The 27,475-nt window shown below is 37.8% G+C and overlaps 1 protein-coding gene and 1 pseudogene across 3 annotated transcripts in view; one reads left to right on the forward strand and one right to left on the reverse strand.

Moving 5' to 3' along the window:
• RPS6KC1 (ribosomal protein S6 kinase C1) overlaps positions 1-27,475 on the forward strand; it is a 218,935-nt gene that overhangs the window by 24,589 nt on the left and 166,871 nt on the right. Inside the window, exons 2-3 of one of the 2 annotated variants that reach the window (XM_082832641.1) lie at positions 1,466-1,501; positions 7,882-8,002. In XM_082832641.1, coding sequence (XP_082688767.1) covers positions 1,466-1,501; positions 7,882-8,002 — 157 coding nt within the window. Of the gene's footprint in view, positions 1-1,465; positions 1,502-7,881; positions 8,003-18,894; positions 19,026-27,475 lie in introns of those variants that run through there. The other variant, XM_082832642.1, reaches the window with a different exon arrangement.
• On the reverse strand, positions 8,008-8,973 carry LOC309957441 (NADH dehydrogenase [ubiquinone] flavoprotein 2, mitochondrial-like; annotated as a pseudogene). Its single transcript has one exon. The product of its transcript is annotated as an NADH dehydrogenase [ubiquinone] flavoprotein 2, mitochondrial-like (transcript).

Below are 27,475 nucleotides of genomic sequence, written 5' to 3' on the forward strand. Positions count from 1 at the left end.
CTTTGTAAATGTTGTTAGACTTTTTGGCTTTTTGTAAATGGTGTTAGACTTTTTGGCTTGCTCAGGGAATATTGATAGGATTATTTGTCCCCGAATGATGTATATAATTCTTAAAATTTAATCCTTGAATATTTACTGAATATTTACCACAAGTCAACTACTTGCCAGGGGAGTATAGCAGTGAACAAAAGAGACAAAAGTCCTTGCCTACACACAGGTTACAAAATAGATAACAAGTAAAATACATAGCATAATATTTTGAGAACCATAAATCAGGGGAAAAGGATAGAGAATGCCAGGTGTGAGTAGAACTGTATTTTAAATAGGAAGGACAGAAAAGTCCTTGCTGAGAAATTGACATTTGGGTAAAGATTTGAAAGAGATGAAGGAACAACCCATGAAAATACTGAGGGGAAAAGCATTTCAGGCAAAGGGAACAGTGAGCATGGTAGCCCTCAGGTAGGGGTGGGGATGCACTTGATAAATTTGACCTCCTGGAAAAGAGATCTGTGTGGGTGGAAAGATGGGGTGGGGGTCCAAGAGGTAATGGGGTTAGGTCCTAGGGCCTTGCAGGATAGTAAGGGATGATGCCAGGTGCCAATCACACCTTAAAGGCCAATATGCAGTCAGTCTTAGGAATTTAAATTTGAATTTAACTGTAAAATGCAGCTCGCAAGCGACCCTAAAGCTCCTTGCATTCCAGCTTGTCCAGCATTCCTTCTCTTGTGTCTGGAATCCTCTCCTCCCCCTCATCCTTCATCTTTGATGTTTTCCCTGACCTTTTCTGTCTGTTTTATTTGCACCCGCATCCCTGTTCCTATCTCAGTCTGTACTTACAGAATGGCCATCTTATCATGTTTACTGTTTTATGCCTTCAGCCAGGAGCTCCTTAAGGATGAGGATGATGTATATAATTTTTTATGGGTTACTTTTGTTTTCTTCTTCACCATTAGGAGGTCAGTGATTACTTCTAACAGATAGTGGTGTATGGGAGCATTGTGGTTGCTGTTTTTTTTTTTAACTTGAAATTTTTATTGAGCTAATTGTAGATTCACATACAGTTGTAAGAAATAATACAGAAAAAAAGACAAAAAACGAAAAATTAAAAAAAAGAAAAAAGAAAAAAAGCAGTGCTATCCTTTTGTATACTTTGTCCAGGTGCTTCTGATTTATATGTAGGCTGGAAAGGGGGATAGACAAGCTGTTAGAATTATGTCAAGTAAGAGGGAAAGCATGAGACATTCTCTTGTGAATGTAATAATACATGAACTTTAGCATGTGGACTTTATTTTAGTTGCCTTTTTGCTTAATTTTTTAGTATGTGTTTCAGATACCGAAGTTATTATATAACTGACTTCTGTGTAAGTGATATGATATAGTATTTCTTTTTCTTTAAGCAAATTGAATTTTTCATACAAATTCTGTTGAAAGTAATGAAATGATTTATGTGTATGCTTTGTTTTAGGTTGTTTCACGAAGAAATCCAGAGGATGTCCAGGAGGTAACATGTTTATCCATATGAAAATTTTATTTTATGTATTTGACAAAAATTTAATTAAATGCTTTATTGAGGAAACAATTATTTGTATGTCAGTTTTTGTATTTGTATGTTTATCTGGAGATTGTCTGCAATTCATTAAACAATAGCTGAAGTATCTTATTTCAGACCTATTAAATACATGTTAAGTTTCAGTAGGTGTTAAGTTATATAAATAAGAATTTCAGGAATTATAGTGCCGTTTAATAATGTGATAATTTTTCTGATAACTACCGCTCATAAGATTTCAGTATCAGTTAAGGGCCCCTCTTTACCTATTTCAAAATCATGATGCCTGTTTGGTTAAAAAAAAAAAAAAAAAGAAAGTATTTGGTAACTAGTACTAATTTTAAAGATCATAATAATAAATTATGTGTTTCCGTTTACTTTCATTTTTATACTGAGTTGGCATGTTAGAAAACTGCTTTGGGTGTACATGTTTCTTTTTAAAATTTTGTAGTTCTTTTACAGACTATTTCCCTCTTTCTGAAATAACAGCTTGTTATATTTTTGCTTAAAACTGTGGAATTCTCTATTTATAATTACTTTATCCTTGTTATATATCCTTTAGGAATCCTAACTGTGAGGAGTTAGCTTTTTTTTTAACATTTTAAAATTTACTTTCATTTTGGTCCTTGCTTATTTACAGTAGGATTAGAAGAGCATATATATATATATATTTTTTTTCTTCCTACTAAAGTGTTTAAAACAGATGTTGTAAATTCGCAGTCTTGATTCTGCAAGTTATTTTTTTAATTGCATCTTAATGTCTTCAGGTGGGCTATATGCTATCTATTTAGCCACAAGCCCCACTACTCCTTACTGTACATACCTAGCTTGATTCATAGATTTAAGTTGATTGTTTGCTGCCGGTTGGTTTGAATTTGTGACACATATTTAGATAATATTTTAACTTTTATATATTACCGTTACTTGCTATATCTGATCTGATATTTGTTTTTGTCCTGTTCTTAAAAAGAGTTCAATAAAAGACACATTTTAAAATGATTTCATACTTTTTCCTTAGGGGTTTTAAGATATCTCATCCCACCCCCCACCTATAGCCAGGAAGAGAATATTGTAATATTGTTATTTAGGAAGAAAAGGCTATATCTATATCTATGTCTAGATCTGTATCTATATATCTCTATCCTTTCAAAATGGCAGTGAAAATAACTTGTACCTTTGATTGATAAAGTACTGTTTTTACTTAAGTGTCAGTTGATTAGTATGAACTATTCCTTAGAATTCTATTAATTATGTTGAATTAATAGTCAATACCAGGCTATTCTGCTTTTGAAAATTTACAACTCTGTTAGAATTGAAAATGGGTTGTGTTTCTGTGCTGTAGTGATTGCTGTGCTGTAGTTTGTGATTGCTGTGCTGTAGTTTGTAGCTTGATGTTCCCCTTTTCCAGGGAGAATCCTGAACCAACCTATCCATGAACATACTCTCTGCCATTTCCTTAATCCTTTTTTGGGGAAATCTCTTTTATAATAACAACTGTTGGTGAACCATTCATCAGAAAACTCTTGTAAGTGTCCTTTAGTTAGATGATTGCATGGTCCTTTGTTAGAAATGGAATAAAATTTTGAAAAGAATGTCTTCTGTCTAGCTTGCTTCTTGAAGTATAAATAACCTTGAAGTTATAGCAACATTTTTTGGTTTCCCACGTATTTCATTTAAACATTGGAATTCTTATTTAGGAGAGGAATTTTACCACCTAGAATTTGTTTCTATTTCCTTTTTTCTCACTTTCTTTCTCTGTTAACAGATTCATTTAGTTATTGCTTAGAATTTAGTCATGCTTCACAAGTGCTATTGAAGATCAGTAGATGTACTGCTTGTCTAAGCAAGTATAGGGCTAATAATATGGTATCCTTATAAAAGTGGAGAAATTTGGCTCTTTTATACACACACACACACACCCCTTGGTGCATGCTACCAGATAGCTCTGTTTTCTTCCTAAGGATGCCAAAACACTCATATGGAGTAAATAATTTAAAATTATCCAGGATAGTTTTTTCTTTTTATCTTTTAAAAATTCCCTCTAAATTTTTATTTAAGAGCAGCATGGGTAAATCTTAAGGGGGACAGCAATAGTTAATGTGGCTTCTTGTTCAGTAGATTCTCTAGAGCAGGGGTCCCCAATGCCCCGGGCCACGGACTGGTACTGATCCGTGGTCTGTTAGGAACTGGGCCGCACAGCAGGAGGTGAGTGGCAGGTGAGCGAGCAAAGCTTCATCTGCCGCTCCCCATTGCTCGAGTTACTGCATGAACCCCCCCCATGCCTCCCCCTCCCTCCCCCCCCCCCAGTCCGTGGAAAAAGTGTCTTCCACGAAACTGGTCCCTGGTGCCGAAAAAGTTGGGGACCGCTGCTCTGAACACTTGCAGAAGGTAAAGAAAAAGATGGAGATGTTGTGCCCTCCTCCCCCCACCTTTAAAAAAAAAAGTAACCTATAGCTCTGTTTTTCTCTAGGTAGTAAATTTCACTGGGGAAATGTGGGAAGGGAGAATCAAAATAGAACTTTCTATGTATCATGTCAGAAATCTCTAACGTTGAAGTCATTTCATAAATAAAATAGTTTTAGAAAAGCTATTTGAGCACATTCGGAAATGTGTCAAGGGAAAGAAAAAGCTCTTCAAAAGGGGAGGAAAGAAAATCTGTAAGCAGATAGTATGGTAGTGATGTTATAGGAAAAGATGATCCAGCTAGTTTTAAATATTATATGAGAGTAAAAAGGACAAAGTTAATTGAATTGAGTGGTTTTGTAAAAGATCTAAAGTTTTTTTGGTATCGTTAAGAGAAATTATCTGAAAAGAAAGCATTTGTTTTATGTAAAAAGTATTTAAGGCAGTGTTTTTAATGAAAATTAAGCTTTTATTAAATTTGTAGTCTATTATGATTGTCACTGAACTAATATTTAATTGAGGAATTTTATTCAGAGTAACTATAATAAATAGGAAATTTCTGCAGGGTTGGTTCTGCAGAGTAATAGCTGTTAATATAACTTTTTTTTTTTCCTGATAGGAAAGAATTGATTATTAGAAAAAATATGTTTTGCATGTATCTTTTGGGACTTTGTATAGTCCAGTTATAGGCATCCATACTTGCTGGTGTAATGGACATGTGCTTTTGTTCACATTTACATTTTGAAGATTTCTAGAAATGTCCAAGCTCAAAAGGAGTAAGAAGAAAAGGAGGCAGTAGATGGTGACATTTTGGGGATGCTTTGATTTCCTGCCTTTTTTGAGGGTTTATATTTGCTCTTAGGTATTTCACTTCTACAGTCTTAGAGTCCAGAATAAGGAATATATGAGTGAATAAATTAGGGCATGGTGAAGAAACACAGATTCTCTAATTTTTGCTATGACAGACTATCTGCTGGTTTATATGCCATGGTATTATTATTATTATTGTGATTCAATTGTTGACTTTTGCCCTTTAAGTTACTCTGACTTTATCTGAAAATGACCCTAACTAGAATATAAATTTTTTTTTTTTTTTTTTGCGGTACGCGGGCCTCTCACTGTTGTGGCCTCTCCTGTTGTGGAGTACAGGCTCTGGATGCGCAGGCTCAGCAGCCATGGCTCACGGGCCCAGCCGCTCCGTGGTATGTGGGATCTTCCCAGACCGGGGCACGAACCCGTATCCCCTGCATCGGCAGGCGGACTCTAGAATATAAATTTTATCTGCAGATTTAATTCTTTCCATGAGCTTCAGTCTTTTGAATAGTTCTCATGTCTCATTTATAATGGCTTTAAGGATTGCATTTCCCTTATGTAAGATTACTGTCATGAGGACTTCGCTGGTGGCGCAGTGGTTAAGAATCCACCTGCCAGCGTAGGCACGGGTTCGAGCCCTGGTCCGGGAAGATCCCACGTGCCACAGAGCAACTAAGCCCGTGTGCCACAACTACTGAGCCTGCGCTCTAGAGTCCGCGAGCCACAACTACTGAGCCTGCGTGCCACAACTACTGAGCCTGCGTGCTACAACTACTGAAGCCCGTGCACCTAGAGCCCGTGCTCCGCAACAAGAGAAGCCACCTCAGTGAGAAGCCCGCGCACCGCAACGAAGGGTAGTCCCCACTCGCCACAACTAGAGAAAGCCCCCGCGTGGCAACAAAGACCTAACACAGACAAAAAAAAAAAAAAAAAAAAAATTACTGTCATGAGCCCACCACCCATTTCCCCCTTAAGCCCTTGGCAAGTGTGGTAGGACCATAATTTGATCTATTTAAAAAATATAAAAATAACACTATTTTCCCGTGACAAAATTATGTTAATGTATCAAAATTAGAAACTACAGAGAAGCAAGATAAGAAAATTAAAATCACTTGTAATCTCACTGTCCTGAGACCTTTTACTTTTCGAATGTTGGTTTGGCTCTCTCAGTTAGTTCCTCTTACTCTGTCTTTTACTGGAACTGTTGATTTTCTGCTGTCAGCATTTGTCTTGTTTACTTCCATTTAAAATAAAATCTCTTCTTCCATCCAGGTGTCATGTGTCATGGCATAGCTGAGCTTCTTAAATACTTACTTTGTGCTTGGTTTCTTCTTTACTTCTGCCTGACCCCCGTCATTCAGTTGTTAGATTCCTCATCTTGTTAGAAATGCTGAGAAATGTTTTCTGAGTGATTACCACCTCTCTCCCGATGACTCCCCAGTTAATACCTCTTGTTTAGTTTTTGCTCTTGAACTCCAAACCTGTCTTTTCTATTGGACAACTCCAATTAAATGCCTCACATGCACCTAAATAAAATATGTCTAAAATTGAACTTCGTTCTTATCTCAAAACAGGGTTTTCTCCTTTGCTGTTTACCTTAGGGAATAACACTACTATTTATCTAGTTGCAAAAGCCAAAATTTTAATAATTATATTTGGCATCTCACTCTCCTTTTAAATACTTCATTCCCAACCACTTCTCTCTCTCTGTCTTTTTTTTTTGTTGTTGTTCTAGCTGTTATGTCCCTTCAGTGTGCCCACCTAAGTCAGTACTTTGTGTAGGTGCTCCTTCCATAATACGCTTGGGCTACTGTTTTAAGCATTTATCATGCTGTCTTGTGATGTAGTTATTGTGTTGGCTTATTCTTCCTAATTTGACAGGGAACTCTTTAAAGGAGGGACTTTGTTTCTCATTTCTTCATCCTTTGTGCCAACACAGTGCCTAGCATAAAGTAAGCTCATGAAAATATTTGTTTTGATGACTATTTTTGTTGTCAAGTAAATGAATAAAAGGAAGGATAAGGAGGAAGCAGTTTGTTTAAATTAATTCATATTATAGTCTGACTAGTCTCCTAGGATTAAAAGCAAGTCTCCTATATTAAAGCAAGACACTTAGTAATCATGGTAGAATTTTTGATAGTATGGCAGAGTTTAGTGAAGAATTTCTTATATACAGGAGTAGATTTTTTGACAAGTCTCTTAAATCACACTTGGTTACCTCTTTGGCCTAAGATTTGCTTATTAGCATTACACTATTGAGTTTGTTAGAAGTGAAATAATTAGGTTTTTCAGAAGTAAAGGCCCCAATATACCAGGTAATGGAATTAAAAACTCAGTTTTACCCTATTTTGTGGCAACTGAGGGGCTGAATCAGCGACATCAAGGCCCTGTGTCAAATTCTTTTTATTAAGTGTTTTTTTCTTTCTAATTTAATCTAAATAAGTTTAGACAATAATTTAAACTAATGAAAGTAAACTTTTACATGTTGTATAATCTAAATGATTGTTATTTTGTTTTTTTGAAATATCCTAATTTTAGTGATATTCTGATCAGGATTTACCTTGCCTCCAGAAATCTTGTTACTATTTTTATTGAGGTTTATGAAATGCAAAAGTTTAGGTTAACTATTTGCTACAAAGCCATTTTTTTTCAGTGTTTTTCAGATTATTCTTTTAGGCAAGTGCTGAGTATGTTTTTTATGTTTAAAAATTGTCTAAACTACTTTGTGTTTATAAACATGCTGTTTTTGAGATGAATGTATATTTTGACATCTAACTCGTTTCCAGGGTAATAGTAATTAATGTTTGAAGAGGTTAAGTGACATTTTATGTAGTGTAAACCTTTTTTGTACCAGGTTGATATTTTTCTAGTATGAAGAAAATAGTACTTGTTTAAAATGAAATTTAAAAACCCAAACAGAACAGTTTGAGGAAGAATTGCTGCTTTATATTTTTAAATAAAATATTATTAGTTAATTTGAGACAGTTAACCATATTGGTTAGAACGTATATGTTTGCCTTTGCATGACAATTTTGAGCACTTGAATAAAAAGATTATTTGTTTTTCAGATATCTATGGTTTCACTGTGAGTTACACATTTAATTATCTTCTCTCTTTAGATAATTGTATGGAAGAGATACAGTGACTTTAAGAAACTACACAAAGAACTATGGCAAATTCACAAAAACTTATTCCGACGTTCAGAATTGTTTCCTCCATTTGCTAAAGGAATAGTGTTTGGTAAGTGATTATTTTGAAATTGTGATTTTGAAAAGTGATGATTAGCTAATTATGTATATATACTGAACACTGAAACACTGTACCATGAAGTCAGAAGCCCCTTATTAAGATAATTCCTATCATGCCTCAAGCAATTGAAGTTGTTTTTTCATGTTCTTTTTTTTTTTAAGATAGGAGATTCCTATTTTATTTCTCCAGTGACATATTTGCTATTGAATATAAATTAAAGGCCTGCTTGCACACCAAAGCCAAGGCCTTTAGGTGGTTCAATCAAAGAGGTAAGACCTCTGGCTGGCTCACATGAGAATTGTCCACTCCTTGGCCCAGATTTTGGGATTTTGCCAGCTTTGGATTCATCAGTAATTTCTTCAATATCCTTAAGTGTCAGATCCTCATAGTAGTTGTCATTTATTTGAATCATTGGTGCATTTACACAGGCCCCTAAACATTCCACTTCTATAAGAGTGAAAAGTTTGTCAGGTGTAGTCTCCCCAACCTTTATTCCAAGCTTTTTCTGAGTAGTCTCCAGTATGCTGTCAGAATTTCGAAGCATGCAATATATAGTAGTGCAGACTTGAATATGATACTTTCAACTGGCTTTCTATTATACATTGTATAAAAAGTTGCTACTTCATATACTCTCATTGGAGGTATTTATAAAACTTCTGCAGCCTTGTTCATAGCAGAGATGGGCAGCCATCCATTCTGTCTTTGGGCTAAATCCAGGACTGGAAGCACAGCTGCTGCTTTATGCCCTTCTGGGTAGTTTTTTACAATGGCCTCTATCCTCTTATAGTTTTCTGGTGTGAAATCAAATGGAGTATCTGGGTTATTCTCAGGAGTATCTCTCTGCACAAATAAGGCTCCTCCAGCTCCATTCTGCACAGCTGTCTTATGCAAATTCCTTATATGTCTTCCCCACTGGGCAGTGAGGCAGGCCGCGTGGGCCCGAGTGCCACGGAGAGGAACATGGCAGGCCAAACTGCATACCTTTCAGGTCACCTGTTTTTTCATGTTCTTGCTGTGGTTTTGTTAACTCAGAATGCATTTACTCCTTTCTTTCATGAAAAAACAGCACCAGAACAACAACTCAAACTCTAACCGATGAAGCAAATAGAAAAACCCTGTAGGAACATGAGGTGACATTGAATTATTCTTATACAGTTGTCCCTTGGTGTCTGTGGGGGATTGGTTCCAGGACGCCCTGTGGATACCAGAATCTGTGGATGCTCAAGTCCCTTATATAAAATGGTGTTGTGTAGTCAGCCCTCTGGATCTGCAGGTTCTGCATCTATGGATTCAACCAGCTGTGGATCGACACCTCATATAAGTGAAATCATACAGTATTTGTCCTTTTGTGGCTGGCTCATTTCACTTAGCATAATTTCTCAAGATTCACCTATGTTGTATCAATAGCATGTGTCAAAATTTCCTTCTTGTGTCTGAATATAGTCCATTGTGTGTGTAGACACCATTTTGTTTATTTTTTCATTCATCAGTGAACACTTGGATTGCTTTTAGCTTTTGGCTATTAAAAAGAACACTGCTGTGAACATGGGTGTACACATATCAGTTCAATTCCTGCTTTTAATTCTTTTGGGTATATACCGAAAGTGGAATTACTGGATCATATGGTAATTTTATTTTTAGTTTTTTGAGGAACCACCATATTGTTTTCCTTAGTGGCTGCTCTATTTTACATTTCCACTAGCTGTGCATAAGGGTTCCAGTTTCTCTTCTTCCTTGCCAACACTTGTTATTTTCTGTTGTTTTGATACTTTGGTGTTCCTTTTTTTGCCTTCGTTTTCACTTACTTAGTTTACTTTTTCTTTTTCTTTTATTTTTTGCGGTACATGGGCCTCTCACTGTTGTGGCCTCTTCCATTGCGGAGCACAGGCTCCGGACGCGCAGGCTCAGCGGCCATGGCTCACGGGCCCAGCCGCTCCAGGGCACTAACCCGTGTCCCCTGCATCGGCAGGCGGACTCTCAACCACTGCGCCACCAGGAAAGCCCTTAGTTTACTTTTTTTTATATTAAATTCTCTTTGTTAAAAAAATTCTCTTTGTTAAGATAATTGATATGTTTTTTAATCCCTTGACTGGACCTTGACCAACAGAGTACAGAATGTTATTTCTTGTTTTTTCTATAACTTTACCATAAATTTTCTTGTATGGACAGCTTTATATTCATCCTGTTATTTATTTTAAAATTAATTAATTAATTTTTGGCTGTGTTGAGTCTTTGTTGCTGCGTGCTGGCTTTCTCTAGTTGTGGCGAGTGGGGGCTACTGTTTGTTGCAGTGCACGGGTTCTCATTGTGGCGTCTTGTTGCGGAGCACAGGCTCTAGGCATGCAGGCTTCAGTAGTTGTGGCATGTGGACTCAATAGTTGTGGCTCACAGGTTCTAGAGTGCAGGCTCAGTAGTTGTGGAGCATGGGCTTAGTTGCTTCATGGCATGTGGGATCTTCCTGGACCAGGGCTCGAACCCATGTCCCCTGCATTGGCAGGCAGATTCTTAGCCACTGCGCCACCAGGGAAGTCCCATCCTGTTATTTTTTAAAAATCAATTTCTGCATGTGGAGTTGTAGAGTCAAAGTATATGGACGTTATTTTTCAAACTAGACAGTTTTTTTTTTCAGGTTATAAAGTACCATATGCAAATAACTCAGATGATACAGAAAACTACTTAAAATAAAAATTCAACCTTAATACCATTTCCTAGATGGTATAACATTTTAGCATAATTTTTAGACTCTGTGTGTGTGTGTCTGTGTGCTTGTGCTTGTGTGTACATATGAGTATGCACATGCTTCTTTACCTTTCTGTACATTTAAACTTCAAAATTGAAGTTTTGCTAAATGTAGTCTTGAAACCTCTTTTTCATACAGTGGTATATTGTGATTGTCTTTTCGTATCAATAAAAGAATCTACATTATTAATTTTAATAGATGCATAGTATTTCAGTTTTTGTATATACCGTGGTTTATTAACCAACCTTTTACTCATATATTATTTTTAGTTTTTTTGCTATTATAAACAACACTGCTTAATATTCTTATTTGTACACTGTAATGCAGATGTGCAATTATTTAATTAGGATAAATTCCTGGGAGCAAAATTGCTTGATCAAAGGGTATGCATATTTCTGTGACTTTTGTTGCATATTGCATTATTGTTTTCAAATAATTTTAACATCAGTATTCTTTATACATTGGAATAACTTTAGAAGTCAAAGTAATGCAGGTATACCTAAGAAAATTGAAAAACAAAGCACAAAACAAAGCTAATAGAAGAATGTTCAATAAAAAGCAGTAGTTTCCTGGAGAGCAGTGTCAGGATCATGGTAGCATGAGATGATCCCTTCTTTCCCCTTCAGTCTATAACTAGTAAAACAACTCAACAAAGTTTCCTTTGCCTAACAGAACAGGATGCTGAAGAGATCCACACATTTTTACATCTGAAGGTGACTGGACTGAGCACATAGAGGAGGTGGAACCAGGGGAACAGTGGAGGTGGTACTTGCAACTCCAGCCCCTGGCCATGGTGGCTGAGTCCACAGCCCCAGAGAATGCGGTAACAGCAGTGGAGGCAGCGCACATGACTCTGGCCTTCCAGCTGCAATGGCACCTGCAGCCACAGGGGACCATGCAGCAGGGCATGTGATCCCGCTGATGCGCTGTCAAAAGTCAATGATAAGGAAAGAATTTTAAAGGCAGCCAGGGGAAAAAAAATAGTAACCTGCAAAGGTACCCCCCCATTGGGCTTTCAGCAGATTTCTCATCAGAAACTCTATTGTCTGGGAGAGAGTGTGATGACATACTCAGAATACTGAAAGATAAAAAATGTCAGCCAAGAATAGTCTATCTGGCAAAGTCATCCTTCATATGAAGGAGGAATAAAGGCTTGCCCACACAAACAAAAGCTAAGGCAATTTATCACCATTATAGCTGTCTTATAAGAAATGTTGAAAGGAGCTCTTCTACCTGAAATGGAAAGGCAAAAGTACACAAAACTTCGAGTAAGATGATAAATAGATAGAATCAGAAAGTACAGCTCTGTGGCAGAATAGGTTGTTAAACACAATTGTGACATAAAGATTAAAGGGAAAAAAAGCATTAAAAATAACTAGCTACTTCAACTTGGTAATTAACTCACAACATAATAAGGGATAATATGTGACAACAAAAACATAAAAGGGGAAAAAAGAAACATAAAAGGGGAAGAGGGAAAGGATGGAACTGTATAGGCAAGTGAAGATATGATACTATCAGCATAAAAAGGACTGTCTTATCTATGAGATGTTTTATACAAACCTTATGATAACCACAAAACAAAAAATCTAGAGCAGAAACATGAAACATAAAAAAGAGAAAACTGAGCAAAACATCACAGAAAAACACCAAACTGGGACTGCTCTGGTGGTGCAGTGGATAAGATTCTGCACTCCCAATGCATGGGGCCTGGGTTCGATCCCTGGTCAGGGAACTAGATCCCACATTCATGCCACAACTAAGGAGCTGGTGAGCTGCAACCAAATAAATAAATAAATAAATATTAAAAATAAAAAAATCTTAAACCCCCCCCCCCCAAGAACACCAAACTAAAATGGCAGACACAAACACAGGAAAAAAGAAACAATGAAGATAGAGAGCAACCAGAAAATGATAAATAAATGGTAGTACTAAGTCTTCATATGTCACGAATCATCCGAAATGTAAATGGATTGAATTCAATCAAAAGAAACAGTGACCAGATGGATTAAAAAATAAGACCCAACTATTTGTGGCCTCTGGGATACTCGGCTCTAAAGACAAATACAGGCTCATTGTAAAGAGATGGAAGATGATACTCCAAGCAAATGGCAGCCAAAAGAAAGCAGGTGTAGCCATACTTAGACAAAAATAGACTTCAAGTCAAAAAACTAACGAGACAAAGATGGTCATTATATAATGGTAAAGGGAACAGTCTGTCAAGAAGACATTACATTTACTAATAATATATACATCTAACATAGCACCAAAATATATAAAGCAATTATATAACAGTCGTAAAGGGAGAAACTGACAGCAACATAATAATAGTAGGGGACTTTAACACCCCACTTACATCAATGGATAGATCATCCAGACAGAAAGTCAACAAGGAAACATTGGCCTTAAATGAAACATTAGACTAGACTTATTAAATAGATATATACAGAACATTCCATCCAAAAGCAACAGAATACACATTTTTCTCAAGTGCACATGGAGTGTTCTCAAGGATAGACCATATGTTGGGACAAATATCAAGTCTCTTTAAGAAGATTGATCAACTACAAGAAGGCTGGAAAAGGTCACAAATATATGGAGACTAAACAACATGCTGCTGAACAGCTATTGGTCAATGAAGGAATCAAAAAAAGACATGAAAATAAGATGTACCAAAATCTGTGGGATGCAGCAAAAGCAGTTCTAAAACAGAAGTTTATAGCAGTATAGGCCTACTTCAGGAAACAAGAAGAATCTCAAATAATCTAACCTTACAGCTAAAGGAACTAGAAGAAAAGAACAAATGAAGCACAAAGTCAGTAGAAGGAAGAATGTAATAAAAATCAGAGTGGAAATAAATGAAATAGAGAATTAAATGAAAGAAAAGATCAGTGAAACTAAGAGCTGGTTCTTTGAAAAGGTAAACAAAATTGACAAACCTTTAGCTAGACTCACTAAGAAAAAAGAGAAGCCTCAAATAAAATCGGAAATGAAAGAGGTGAAGTTACACTGAAATACAAAGGATTATATAAGAGACTGATATGAACAAATATGCCAGCAAATTGGACAGCCTGTAAGAATTGGATAAGTTCTTAGAATCATACAAGCTTTCAAGTCTGAAACATGAAGAAATATAAAATCTGAATAGACTGATCACTAGTAAAGAGATTGAAACAGTAACCAAAAACCTCCCCAAAAATACAGAAGTCCAGGACCAGATGGCTTCACTGGTGAATTCTGTGAAACATTCGAAGAAGATTTAATACCTGTCCTTCTCAAACCCTTCCAAATATATTGAAAACAAGGGAATGGTTCTTAACACATTTTATGAGGCCAACATTACCCTGATACCAAAGCCAGATAAGGACAACACACAAAAGAGAAAATTACAGGCCAGTATCTCTGATGAGCATAGATGCAAAAATCTTCAACAAAATATTAAACAAATTGAATACAACAATACATTAAAAGGATAATACAACAAGATCAAGTGACATTCCTTCCAGGGATGCAAGGATGGTTCAGTGTCTGCAAATCAATTAACGTTCTACACCACATTAATGAAACGAAGGATAAAAATCATATGATCATTTCGATAGATGCAGAAAAAGCATTTGACAGTTTTCAATATCCATTTATGATAAAAACTTTCAATAAAATAAAATGGGTACAGAAGAAATGTACCTAAACATAAACATATCTAAACATAATAAAGGCCATATATGACAAACTCATAGCTACCATCATATTCAGTGGTGAAAAACTGAAAGGTATTCTTCTATCAGTGGATCAGGATGCCTGCTGTTGCCACTCTTATTCAACATAGTATTGGAAGTCCTACCCAGAGCAGTTAGGCAAGAAAAAGAAATAAAAGCCATCCAAATTGGAAAGGAGGAAGTAAAACTGTCACTATTTGCAGATGACATGATTTTATATATAGAAACCCCTAAAGATTTCACCAAAAAACTATTAGAAATATTAAACGAATATAGTAAATTTGCAGGGTAGGGAATAAAAGTACAAAACTCTGTTGCATTTTTATACCCTAACAATTAACTAGCAGAAAGAGAAATTAAGAAAACAGTCCCATTTGTAATCCCAACAAAAAGAATAAAATACCTAGGAATAAACTTAACCAAGGAGGTGACAGATTTGTACACTGAGAACTGTAAGGCATTGTTGAAAGAAATTGAAGAAGACACAAAGTAATGGAAAGGTATCCCATGTTCATGGATTGGAAGAATTAACATTGTTAAAGTGTCCATATTATCTAAAGCAATCTACAGATTCAATGCGATCACTGTCAAAATCTCAACATTTTTCACAGAAATTGAACAAAAAATCCTAAAATTTGTATGGAATCACAAACGACCCGGAACAGCCAAAATAATCCTGAGAAAAATGAACAAAGCTGGAGATATCACACTCCCTGATTTCAAATTATACTACAAAGCTGTACTAATCAAAATAGCATGTTATTGGCAGAAAACAGGCACACAGATCAATGGGACAGAATTGAGAGCCCAGAAATAAACCCAGACATATATGGATAACTAATTACAACGAAGTAGCCAAGAAAGTACAGTGGAGAAAGGAAAGTCGCTTCAATAAATGGTGTTGGGAAAACTAGATAGACACATGCAAAATAATGAAACTAGACCACTACTTTATACCATACACAGAAATTAACTCAAAATGGATTAAAGATTTGAATGTCAGATCTGAAAGCATAAAATTCCTAGAAGAAAGCATAGGCAGTACTCTCTTTGATATTAGTCTTAGCAATAACTTTTTGGATATGTCTCCTCAGGCAAAGGAAATAAAGGCAAAAATAAATGGGATGACATCAAACTAAAAAGCTTCAGCACAGCAAATGAAACCATTAACAGAATGAAAATACAACTTACTGAGTGGGAGAAGGTACTTGCGAATCGTATATCTGATAAAGGGTTAATATCCAAAATATATAAAGAACTCATACAACTCAACAACAAAGAAAACCAAACACCCTGATTAAAAAATGGGCAGAAAGTCTGAATAGATCTTTTTCCAAAGACATACAGATGTCCAACAGGCACATAAAAGATGTTCAACATCACTAATTATTAGGGAAATGCAAATCAAAATCACAGTTAGGTACCCCCTCATGCTCATTAGAATGGTGATTATCAAAAGTGTTGGAGAGGATGTGAAGAAAAGGGAACCCTCATACACTGGTGGTGGGAAGGTAAATTTGTGCAGCCACAGTGGAAACCAGTGTGGAGATTTCTCAAAAAATTAATAGAAATACCATATGATCCAGCTATTTCACTTCTGGGTATTTATCTGAAGAATATGAAAACACTAATTTGAAAAGATACATGCAGACCTTTGTTTATTGCTGCATTATTTAAAAAATCCATGATATGGAAACAACGTAAATGCCATTGATAGATGGATGGATGAAGAAGATGTGGTATATATATGCAATCAGATACTACACAGCCATAAAAAGGAATGAAATCTTGCCATCTGCAAAAGCATGAATGGACCTAGAGGGTATTATGTTAAGTGAAATAAATCAGATGGAGAAAGACAAATACTCAAAAAAAAAAAAGCTGTAATTTTCCACTCTACCCATCTTCCTCCCAGTTTTGCTTCTAGAGAGAACTGACTTTTATCTTTTTTATTTTTCATTTCTTGATTGTGTATTCCATATCTATAATAGTAAGTTTATACCTTGTTTTTTTCTTTGACATAACAGCTTATGACATGTCTTTTGACTTTTTACTCTGGCAGGTAAGAATTTGACTTACCCTGTTCCCTTGTATTATTACATAATATTTTTAGTTCCTCTATTGACTGCATCTCTGTTTCTTGTTCCATAACTATGGGCAATACCATTTGTCTCTGTAAGATGAATCTAAGAGCATATCTGTCCTTTCTTTTACCTCTTTAGCCCCTTTCACCACTCAGCGTATTTTAACGTTTGTCAAAGGTGATAGTATTTGTATTCTGTTCAATAATCATTATTAAGATTCAATACTTAATCTGTAGAATGATTTTCAAATCTGCAATTTAATAGACATCATGTGTAACATTTGTATTATTATGACTGTGTAAATATTGTTCATTATTATGTTAGGTAGTGTGCCAGAATCACATTTTGTTCTCTAAGTTTAATTGTGATGACTACTGTGACAATGTAGTTTTTTAAAAAACTTTTTTTAACATCTTTATTGGAGTATAATTGCTCCACAATGTTGTGTTAGTTTCTGTTGTATAACAAAGTGAATCAGCTATACATATACATATATCCCCATATCCCCTCCCTCTTGTGTCTCCCTCCCACCTTCCCTACCCCACCCCTCTAGGTGGTCACAAAGCACCGAGCTGATCTCCCTGTGCTAGGTGGCTGCTTCCCACTAGCTATCTATTTTACGTTTGGTAGTGTATATATGTCCATGCCACTCTCTCACTTTGTCCCAGTTTACCCTTCCCCCTCCCCATGTCCTCAAGTCCATTCTCTACATCTTTATTTCTGTCCTGCCCCTTTTTCTTTCTTTTTAGATTCCATATGTATGTGTTAGCATACAGTATTTGTTTTTCTCTTTCAGACTTACTTCACTCTGTATGACAGACTCTGGGTCCATCCACTTCACTACAAATAACTCAATTTCATTTAATTTTATGGCTGAGTAATATTTCATTGTATATATGTGCCACATCTTCTTTATCCATTCATCTGTTGATGGACACTTAGGTTGCTTCCATGTCCTGGCTATTGTAAATAGAGCTGAAATGAACATTGTAGTACGTGACTCTTTCTGAATTATGGTTTTCTCACAGTATATGCCCAGTAGTGGGATTGCTGGGTCATATGGTAGTTCTATTTTTAGTTTTTTAAGGATCCTACATACTGTTCTCCATAGTGGCTGTATCCATTTACATTACCACCAACAGTGCAAGGGGGTTCTCTTTTCTCCACACCCTCTCCAGCATTTATTGTTTGTAGATTTTTTGATGATGGCCGTTCTTACCTGTGTGAGGTGATACCTCATTTGTAGTTCTTTTTTTTTTTTTTTTTTTTTTTGCGGTACGCGGGCCTCTCACTGTTGTGGCCTCTCCCGTTGCGAAGCACAGGCTCTGGACGCGCAGGCTCCGGACGCACAGGCTCAGCAGCCATGGCTCACGGGCCCAGCCGCTCCGCGGCATGTGGGACCTTCCCGGACCGGGGCATGAACCCGTGTCCCCTGCATCGGCAGGCGGACTCTCAACCACTGCGCCACCAGGGAAGCCCTCCTTTGTAGTTTTGATTTGCATTTCTCTAATGATTAGTGATGTTGAGCATCCTTTCATGTGGTTGTTGGCAGTCTGTATATCTTCTTTGGAGAAATGTCTATTTAGGTCTTCTGCCCATTTTTGGATTGGGTTGTTTGTTTTTTTGATATTGAGCTGCATGAGCTGCTTGTATATTCTGGAGTAATCCTTTGTCAGTTGCTTCATTTACAAATATTTTCTCCCATTTGAGGGTTGTCTTTTGGTCTTGTTTATGGTTTCCTTTGCTGTGCAAAAGCTTTTAAGTTTCATTAAGTCCCATTTGTTTATTTTTGTTTTTATTTCCATTTCTCTAGGAGGTGGGTCAAAAAGGATCTTACTGTGATTTATGTCAAAGAGTGTTCTTCCTGTGTTTTCCTCTAGGAGTTTTATAGTGTCTGGCCTTACATTTAGGACAATGTAGTTTTAATAGAGTCTTTTTTTCTTATACTACATAAGTAAGTCAAATTCATGCTGCATGCTAGTTTGCTAAATATTTGGACCATGCCTTTTGTGGTAGACAGTCTCCAAGATGGCCACCTGTAATCCTCCTCTCCTGCTAGTTATACATTGGTGTCTTCTCTTCCCAGGGATTGGTCTTTGGGACCAGTAGCATAAGGAAAAGTGACAGTATGTCATTTCTGAGATTAGGTTGTAAAGGCCATGGCTTCTCTCTTGGGGATGTTCCCTCCCTCTCTCTCATTACTTGCTCTGAGGTTTACCAGCTTTCATATTGTAAGGACACTCATGCAGCCTATGACGAGGCCCCCATGGAGAGGAACAGGGGGCAACAGCCAACACCCTGCAGGCATCTGACACCTGGCACAACCATGTGAATGAACTTAGATGCAGATTCTCCAGTTCCTGTAGAACTTTGAGATGACTGCAACACTGACTGACAGCTTGACTGCAGCCTCATGAGAGACCTTGAGCTAGAACCATCCAGCCAAGCCACTTTTGGATTCCTAACTATCAGAGGTTGTGTGAGATACTAATGTTTATTGTTGTAGGCTGCTAAGTTTGGGGGTAGTTTGTTACATAGCAATGACTACTTAATAGATTTTTTTTTTTTTTTAACCTGTAAGTAGAGTGCTGTTATGACAAAAACCAAAAAATGTGGAGAGTGGCTTTGGAATGAGCCATGGGCTTTGAGGAGAGTGTGAGGGCCTGAAGTGTCCTGAAGAAGCTATTCATAGAAGCCTCACGGTCGTTGATAAGACTGCAGGTGAGGGTTTGCAGGAAAATCAGGTAACTGTTACTGGAAATTAGAGGAAGGTAGTGGATCCTTCTTATGTAGTTGCAGAAAGTCTAGCCACATGGTTGCATACAGTTATTTGGAAAGTAGAAAATGTACCAAAGAAGAGGGTAATGTAGCTAAGGAGATTCCCAACCAGAGTGTTTATAAGTATGGTGTGGTTTCTTCTTGCTGCTTTTAGTAAAATGTGAGAGGAGAGAGAAATTAAAGGAAGGATTGTTTTTGTGGTGGCTTAAAACAATAGAACTTTATTTTCTTGCAGTTCTGGGGGCCAGAATTCTGAAATAAGTATCTTTGGGCAGAAATCAAGACGTCAGCAGGGCCTAGAGCCTCTAGGGAAGAATATGTTCCTTGCCTCTTTCAGTTTTTGGTGACTGGGTGTGTTCCTTGGCTTGTGCCAGCCTCATGTCAGTCTTCAAAGCCCTCATCTTCAAACCTCTGTCTGCTTCATCTTCATATTGCCTTCTCTGTGAAATCTCTCTCTGTTTCTCTCTTATAAGAACATTTGTGATGGCATTTAGTGCCCACCCTGATAATTCAGGATAATCTCAAGATCCTTAATCAAAAGTGCAAAGACTCTTTGTCCAAATAACATATCATCTACAAGTTCCAGGAATTTGGACCTGGTATCTTTGGGGTCATTTTTTAGACTATCGCATATATTCACCTTCCTCCCTCCCTCCATGTCTCCATCCCTCTCTCCCTTCCTTCTTCCTTCCTTTCTTCCAAAACTTTTAAGATCATGAATATATCCTGCTCTTCTACAAAATTGCCTCTTAGATTTAGCATCCATTGATTCTTGCATGAACCAGTGTTTGCATGATGGCTACAAAATAATGATTTTTCCATTTCCAGCACCCCTTCCACATTAATGATTATCCTCCCTTCTCACTTTATCTGTGTATCTTCGTTAACTATTCTTCTTTTTACTTGTATCTGTTTATCTGTCTATACAGCTATATGTCTGTGTATTTTATCTGTCTGTATATTTATCCATCTATCCATTATTTATTTGGACACATATACCTATTTTTTTCCCCTAATAGTTTAGAATTCATTAATGTACTTAATTATTTTGAGGCTCAAATTGTCCTAGTTTTGACCAGTAGGAGACCTTTTACTCTGGCTTTTCTGTCCTTGTAACTTCTTCCTATCAAATTTTTTTTTTTTAAAGTACTTCTTACTTTTAGGCATAAGAAGATGTTCATTGCTCATCTTGAATTTATTATGCTCCAGCCCTGGAATCAGCCGTCTTTTCACAGAGCCCCGGTTGCTTTTTGTGGGGAATGATTTTAGAAACTATGTTAGTTATCAATTTATTGCATTTTAGCTCCAAATCAACCTTTTATTGCCTTATTGGACCTACTGTTCCAACTGGCATGTATAAACTTAATCTGCAGAGGGTGTTGGAGGGACCCTGCGGGAGATAGGGTTTGGGTGTACTTCTGTTCCTGCTTGCTGTGTTGCCAGTGGCATGTGCGTGTGTGGGCTGCCCAGTGTGCTCATCCTCTAGCAAATTTTGTTGCCAGTTCCTATCTGGGGCTTCTTGCCTTCCACCCTTGGCCTGCTGACACCACAGCAAAATTTCTTGTTTGTCAGTTCCAGCCTGCAGTTCCTTGCGCACCGACTTTGGCCCTCCTACTATGGAACAGGTGTGGCTCGGGCAGCCCAGCTAACTCCTCTTACCCAGTGTGCTGCAGCCACAGTCTCCATGAGATCTGAAGTCCAGCCTTGGGGACGAGGCGCCCCTTACAAGTACTGCCTTTGGTTTTCTCTCTCCACCCTAGGATATTCCTTATAGTTCTCTTTTATTCCTTTTTAGTAGTTAATCTTGTGTAAATAGTTAATAATTCTTTGTAAGACTTTTCCTGTTCAAATTGCTGTGTGGATTCCATTTTTTGGCTGGACTCTGGCTGCCACAGAGACGAAAGAGACAACTGCCTGGGCAGTAGATAAGCTCATGGTAGCTTGCTTTTAGGCTCTTTCAGCTGCTATAGTTGGGAAACACAATGCATTTATGTACATACATATTACAATGCATACATAATACACACTTCCATTCATATACAAACCTGCATATATACATGTATATGTACGCATATATTTTTATATTCACATACATATACATATTTCAGAGTTGTTTATGATAGCTTTTGCCAAACAAATTTTTATATGTTCAGTTCTATTCTTTTTTTTTTTTTTTGCGGTACGCGGGCCTCTCACTGTTGTGGCCTCTCCCGTTGCGGAGCACAGGCTCCGGACGTGCAGGCTCAGCGGCCATGGCTCACGGGCCTAGCCGCTCCGTGGCATGTGGGATCCTCCCGACTGGGGCACGAACCCGTGTCCCCTGCATCGGCAGGTGGACTCTCAACCACTGCACCACTAGGGAAGCCCTTCAGTTCTATTCTTGCATGTCCCTCCACTAACCTCCCTGCCAAGATTTTGCAGTTTTGGTCCTGATTAGAAAGGTCTCCCATACCTACATTTGCTTGTAAGATGATTTTTATAGCTTAAAAAGTTCTTTTTAATATCCATGTGGAATTTATATTTGAATGGGATATCAGATGACACTCTATTTTACTGTTCTTTCAGATGGTTAGGTGTCTGTTATAAGATCATTTATTAAATAATCCATATTTTTCCTAGTGAAATCTTTGTTATACTTTTCATATGCATTGCCATGAATTAAAGGTTTTTTTCTTTTGTGGCATTTATTTGTCTATTCTTACATTAATTCCTGTTTCTATACCATGTTGATCTTCGTATAATGGCTTTAGAGAGTATGTTCTGATACCAACTATATTTCTCATCAACATTGGGGAAATTGCTGCCTTTCAGGATCACCCTGGAATTCCTGGGGCTCTTACATTGGTGCTTCTTGGTTTTAAGAAGCCGTGCCAATTATCCATTTATTGCCTCTTAGCTTCAGGTCCCTTCTTTTTTTTTTTTTTTTTTTTTTTGGGCCATGCTGCGAGGCTTGCAGGTTTTTAGTTCCCCAACCAGGGTTTGAACCCGTGCCCTCGGCAGTAAAAGCGCAGAGTCCTTACCACTGGACCTCCAGGGAGTTCCCCTTCAGGTCCCTTCTTTCATTTCCCGTTCTGCATTAATGGGTTGGACTCTGTAAGCATTTTCCTTTACAGTGAGTATGCAGTTAAGCTTCACAGTAGAGGACACGGGAGGGGCATTGTGGGAGGGTGAGGTCTTTTCTTCTTCTTTCCAGTGTTCTATGGGCTTTGTTTTTCATTTTGCTTTTGCTGCACCGTTGCCAGAGGCATCTGCCTCAGCTGTATACCTAGAGCTCAGGCTCCTGATAAGCTTGCAGCCCCAGCCAATTGATGGCCATCTAGCTAAGCACACCAAGGTCCCCCAGACCTATTGGAGAATGGGCTTCAGACTCTCTGACTTCCTCTGTGTACCTGCCTCTCAGCTTCAGCCTGCTAGCACCCTGTACCCCTCCTGACAGGGACACTGTAGACCTAAGGCCTTGTTGCCCTGCAGGTGAACAGATTCTTGATGCCCCTCTCCTTCTCCATGCATGTCTGACAGCTTTGGCCTGCCTTTATTACTTCAGAAAGTCATTTCCTGTGGCCTTCCGGACACTGCCACTGTGTCTCCCAGGCCTTGCATTACCTTGCTTGTGAGTAGGCTCCCAGCACTGTGACTCTCTCGTTGCCCACCCGCCAGACTTGTCCCTTCTGAAGTCTGCAGGGGTCTTTCCTGGCAACTGTAGACCAGTTCTGGCCCGGGAAACCCAGCAAATGTCTCCCCCATCCAGTGGCTCTAACCATACCTTTTCCAAGAAGATCTGAGTCCTAACCTTGGGGAGGGCTTTCCCCTTCCAATTTTTTTCTTCCTTGGGTACCCTGGGGTATTTTAGAGTTCTCTTTTCACTTTAGAGTTTCATTTTTCCATTGTCATGGTTAATAATTCTTTATATTAAACTTTTCCTGTTCCAATGACTGTGTGGTTTTGATCTCTTGACTGAACCCTACTGTCTTTCATTTTAGAAGAATTCTGGATGATCTGATGTTATCTTGTCTCCATTGGCTAAGAGTCCACGTGGCACAGGGATTTCTTCGTTCTGATTTGATTGCAGGACCACAGTACTAACTGAGCTTCACACCTGCTTCCTCAGGATATTCAGCACGTTTTAACAGCTCCTTGAGATCTGGGCACAAGATGCAGAGAATCTTATATAGTATAGCAACATCAGTGGCATTTATGCCAGGATAAAGTGGTCATCGAAAGCTTCTTGCTACAATTATTTAATTTTAATAAATACTGAATATTAACAATTTATGATATATAGTGATATTTTGAAATATAAGTAATAGCAAGAAGTATCTTGGATGCATAATTAAAAAGGTGAAAAACAATTGAGGGATGTGGGCAGCTGGTCACTAGCAATAGAACCATTAGTCCTGATGGGTCCATCCATTCATTCCGTTCTCCTATTAAGCATTAGGAGGATCCACAGACTCTTTGTTATCATAGGCTATTAACCTTTGACTGCTTGCTTTTGGCCTTTGAGTCCAGACATTCCGTTGGTGTTCCACATTTCTGTTGCCTTTTGTTCATAGTTACTATCCAAGATCTATGGTTCCCTACGTTTTTTCTTGACACCTGTCCTGATTAAAGTTGCAGCTGGTTAAATGCCACAAATCTGTTATTAATAGAGTCTTCTCTGATAAATTTCAGTTTAGCTCTGAATTATCTGGAAATTTTATGGGCACATTTAATTCAAGAAACATTTTAGAAATAAGCACTGTGGATACAATGACTCAATCTCTGTCTTCTAAGAAACTTAGAGTCTCATAGTTGAAGTGAGCATCATGATCCAGAAGTGCTTTAGGATGTGGCATTCTTACTGTCAAGTTTTTAAATCTTGTGACACTCTACTTTTATTATGAAGATGCAAATAATTTAAAAATAGACTAATCTGAGGAGTTTTAAGAATCATACTTCTAAATCCACATCAAAAAGTTTTTTTTCTTTTGTATTCTGAAAGTAAAGAAACCTCCCGCATGTTGTACTTAACTGTCTTTTCCTCCCCCTTTCAACTCTAAGCTGTGTTGTTTAGAGACTGCTTTATTCTTACTTATGGATATATCTTCAGCATGTAGGACCATGCCTAACATATAAATGCTTGAAAAATAAATTTAGCAAAAAGAAAATGAGTGAAGATTTAAGAATGGGAGTAGTTATAGGCCATGATATTAAAAGTCAGTCACGGGCTTCCCTGGTGGCATAGTGGTTAAGAATCCGTCTGCCAATGGCAGGGGACACGGGTTTGAGCCCTGGTGTGGTAAGATCCCACATGCAGTGGAGCAACTAAGCCCATGAGCCACAACTACTGAGCCTACGCTCTAGAGCCCACGAGCCACAACTACTGAGCCTGTGTGCTACAATTACTGAAGCCCTCGCACCTAGAGCCCGTGCTCTGCAACAAGAGAAGTCACTGCGATGAGAAGCCCGCACACCACAACGAAGAGTATCCCCTGCTCGCCGCAACTAGAGAAAGCCCGCACACAGCAGCAAAGACCCAATGCAGCCCCCCCCACCAAAAAAAGTCAGTCTCATGGCAGAAATTTAAAAGTTTGATTATAGCTACTATGGGGAAATAGATACAGGAAGACTAGAAATTTGACCAGGTTGGGGAGGACAATTTGGAATATACCTTTTCCTGTTTTTGGTAAATTTTACTACACATCTATTCTCATGTCTACACAGGAGATATTTATCAGATTATCAGACGCTTTGGCTTCAGAAGTCTCCTTTACACTCTTAAAAATTATTGAAGCTTGAAGATTGTATTTGGTTATATCTCTCAATATTTACCATACTAGAAGTTTAAAAATATTATTGTACTAAATTAAGAATAAAAACACACTTAACATGTTAATATTTTTATGAAAAATGATTTTTCCAAAGCAAAAAAACTAGAGGAGTACTATTAGTTTACTTTTGCGAACCTCCAATGCCTGTATTAAAAGAAGACAGCTGATTATTATTTTTTTAATAAATTTATTTATTTAATTTATTTATTTTTGGTGTGTTGGGTCTTCTTTGCTGTGCGGGCTTTCTCTAGTTGCGGCGAGCAGGGGCTACTCTTCGTTGCGGTGTGTGGGCTTCTCATCGCGGTGGCTACTCTTGCTGCGGAGCACGGGCTTTAGGCGCGCTTTAGGGTTTCAGTAGTTGTGGCTTGCGGGCTCTAGAGCGCAGGTTCAGTAGTTGTGGTGCATGGGCTTAGTTGCTCTGTGGCATGTGGGATCTCCCCGGACCAGGGCTCAAACCCATGTCCCCTACCTTGGCAGGCGGATTCTTAACCACTGCCCCACCAGGGAAGTCCCAACAGCTGATTCTTGTATCTGCTTCTGGATTCAGTCTGTGGTGGTGGTTTTGGTTGAAGTATATGACGAAAATTTAGGGTCACACAGATGATGTAGTTGAAAAAGGGAGGAGTATTTTAATAGCTCTTCAGATAATTGAAGATATTCTTTGATACATAGAGCTTGACAGTGGTAAATTCCTCCTTTTTTCTGTTATTGAAGTCTAGCTGATTTACAATATTATGTTAGTTTCAGGTGTACAACATAGTGCTTTGATATTTTTAAAAATTATACTCTATTTGAAGTTATAAAATGTTGGCTATATTCTCTGTGCTGTACATTACATCCTTGTATCTTATTTATTTTATGCCTAGTAGTTTGTACCTCTTAATTCTCTACCCCTATATTGCCCCTCCCCTCAACCTTGTCTCCACTAGTAACCATTAGTTTGTTCTATGTATCTGTGTGTCTGTTTCTGTTTTGTCATACTCATTTGTTTGTTTTATTTTTTAGATTCTACATGTAAGTGAAAATATACAGTATTTGTCTTTCTCTGCCTTATTTCACTAAGCATAATACTTTCCAGGTACATCCATGTTGTTACATATGGCAAAATTTATTCTTTTCTATGACTGAGTAGACAGCGGTAATTTCTTATTCTTTTATTAACATTTTTTTTAATTGGAGTATAATTGCTTTAGAATGTTGTGTTAGTTTCTGCTGTAGAATGAAGTGAATCAGCTGTATGTCTACCTATATCTCCTACCCCGTGGACCTCCCTCCCCTACCCCCCCATCCCACCCATCTCAGTCGTCACAGAGCACCAAACTGAGCTTTCTGTGCTTTATAGCATGTTCCTACTAGCTATCAGTTTTACGCATGGTAGTGTATATATGTCAATCGTAGTCTCCCAATTCGGCCCACCTTCCCCATCACCCCCTGGGTCCACATGTCTGTTCTGTACATCTACATCTCTATTCCTGCCCTGCAAATAGGTTCTTCTCTACCATTTTTCTATATTCCACATATATGTGTTACTATATGATATTTGTTTTTCTCTTTCTGGCTTACTTCATTCAGACTAACAGACTCTAGGTCCATCCACATCTCTACAGATGACCCAATTTCGTTCCTTTTTATGGCTGAGTAATATTCCATTGTATATATGTGCCACATCTTCTTTATCCGTTCATCTGTCATTGGACATTTAGGTTGTTTCCATGTCCTGGCTATTGTAAATAGTGCTGCAATGAACATTGGGGTACATGTGTCCTTTTGAATTATGGTTTTCTCAGGGTATATGCCCAGTAGTAGGATTGCTGGGTAATATGGTAGTTCTGTTTTTAGTTTTTTAAAGAACCTCCATACTGTTCTCCATAGTGGCTGTACCAATTTACATTCCTACCAGCAGTGCAAGAGGGTTCCCTTTTCTCCACACCCTCTCCAGCATTTACTGTTTATAAATGTTTTGATGATGGCCACTCTTACCAGTGTGAGGTGATACCTCATTGTAGTTTTGATTTGCATTTCTCTAATAATTAGTGATGTTGAGCATCTTGTCATGTGCCTCTTGGCCATCTGTATGTCATCTTTGGTGAAATGTCTATTTAGGTTTTCCACCCATTTTTTGACTGGGTTGTTTGTTTTTTTGATATTGAGCTCCATGAGCTGTTTGTATATTTTGGAGATTAATCCTTTGTTGCTTCGTTTGCAAATATTTTCTCCCATTCTGAGGGTTGTCTTTTCATCTTGTTTATTGTTTCCATTGCTGTGCAAAAGCTTTTAAGTTTCATTAGGTCCCATTTGTTTATTTTTGGTTTTATTTTCATTACTCTAGGAGGTGG

Source organism: Leucopleurus acutus (assembly GCF_964270905.1).
Source record: "Leucopleurus acutus genome assembly, chromosome: 2".
NCBI lineage: Eukaryota > Metazoa > Chordata > Mammalia > Artiodactyla > Delphinidae > Leucopleurus > Leucopleurus acutus.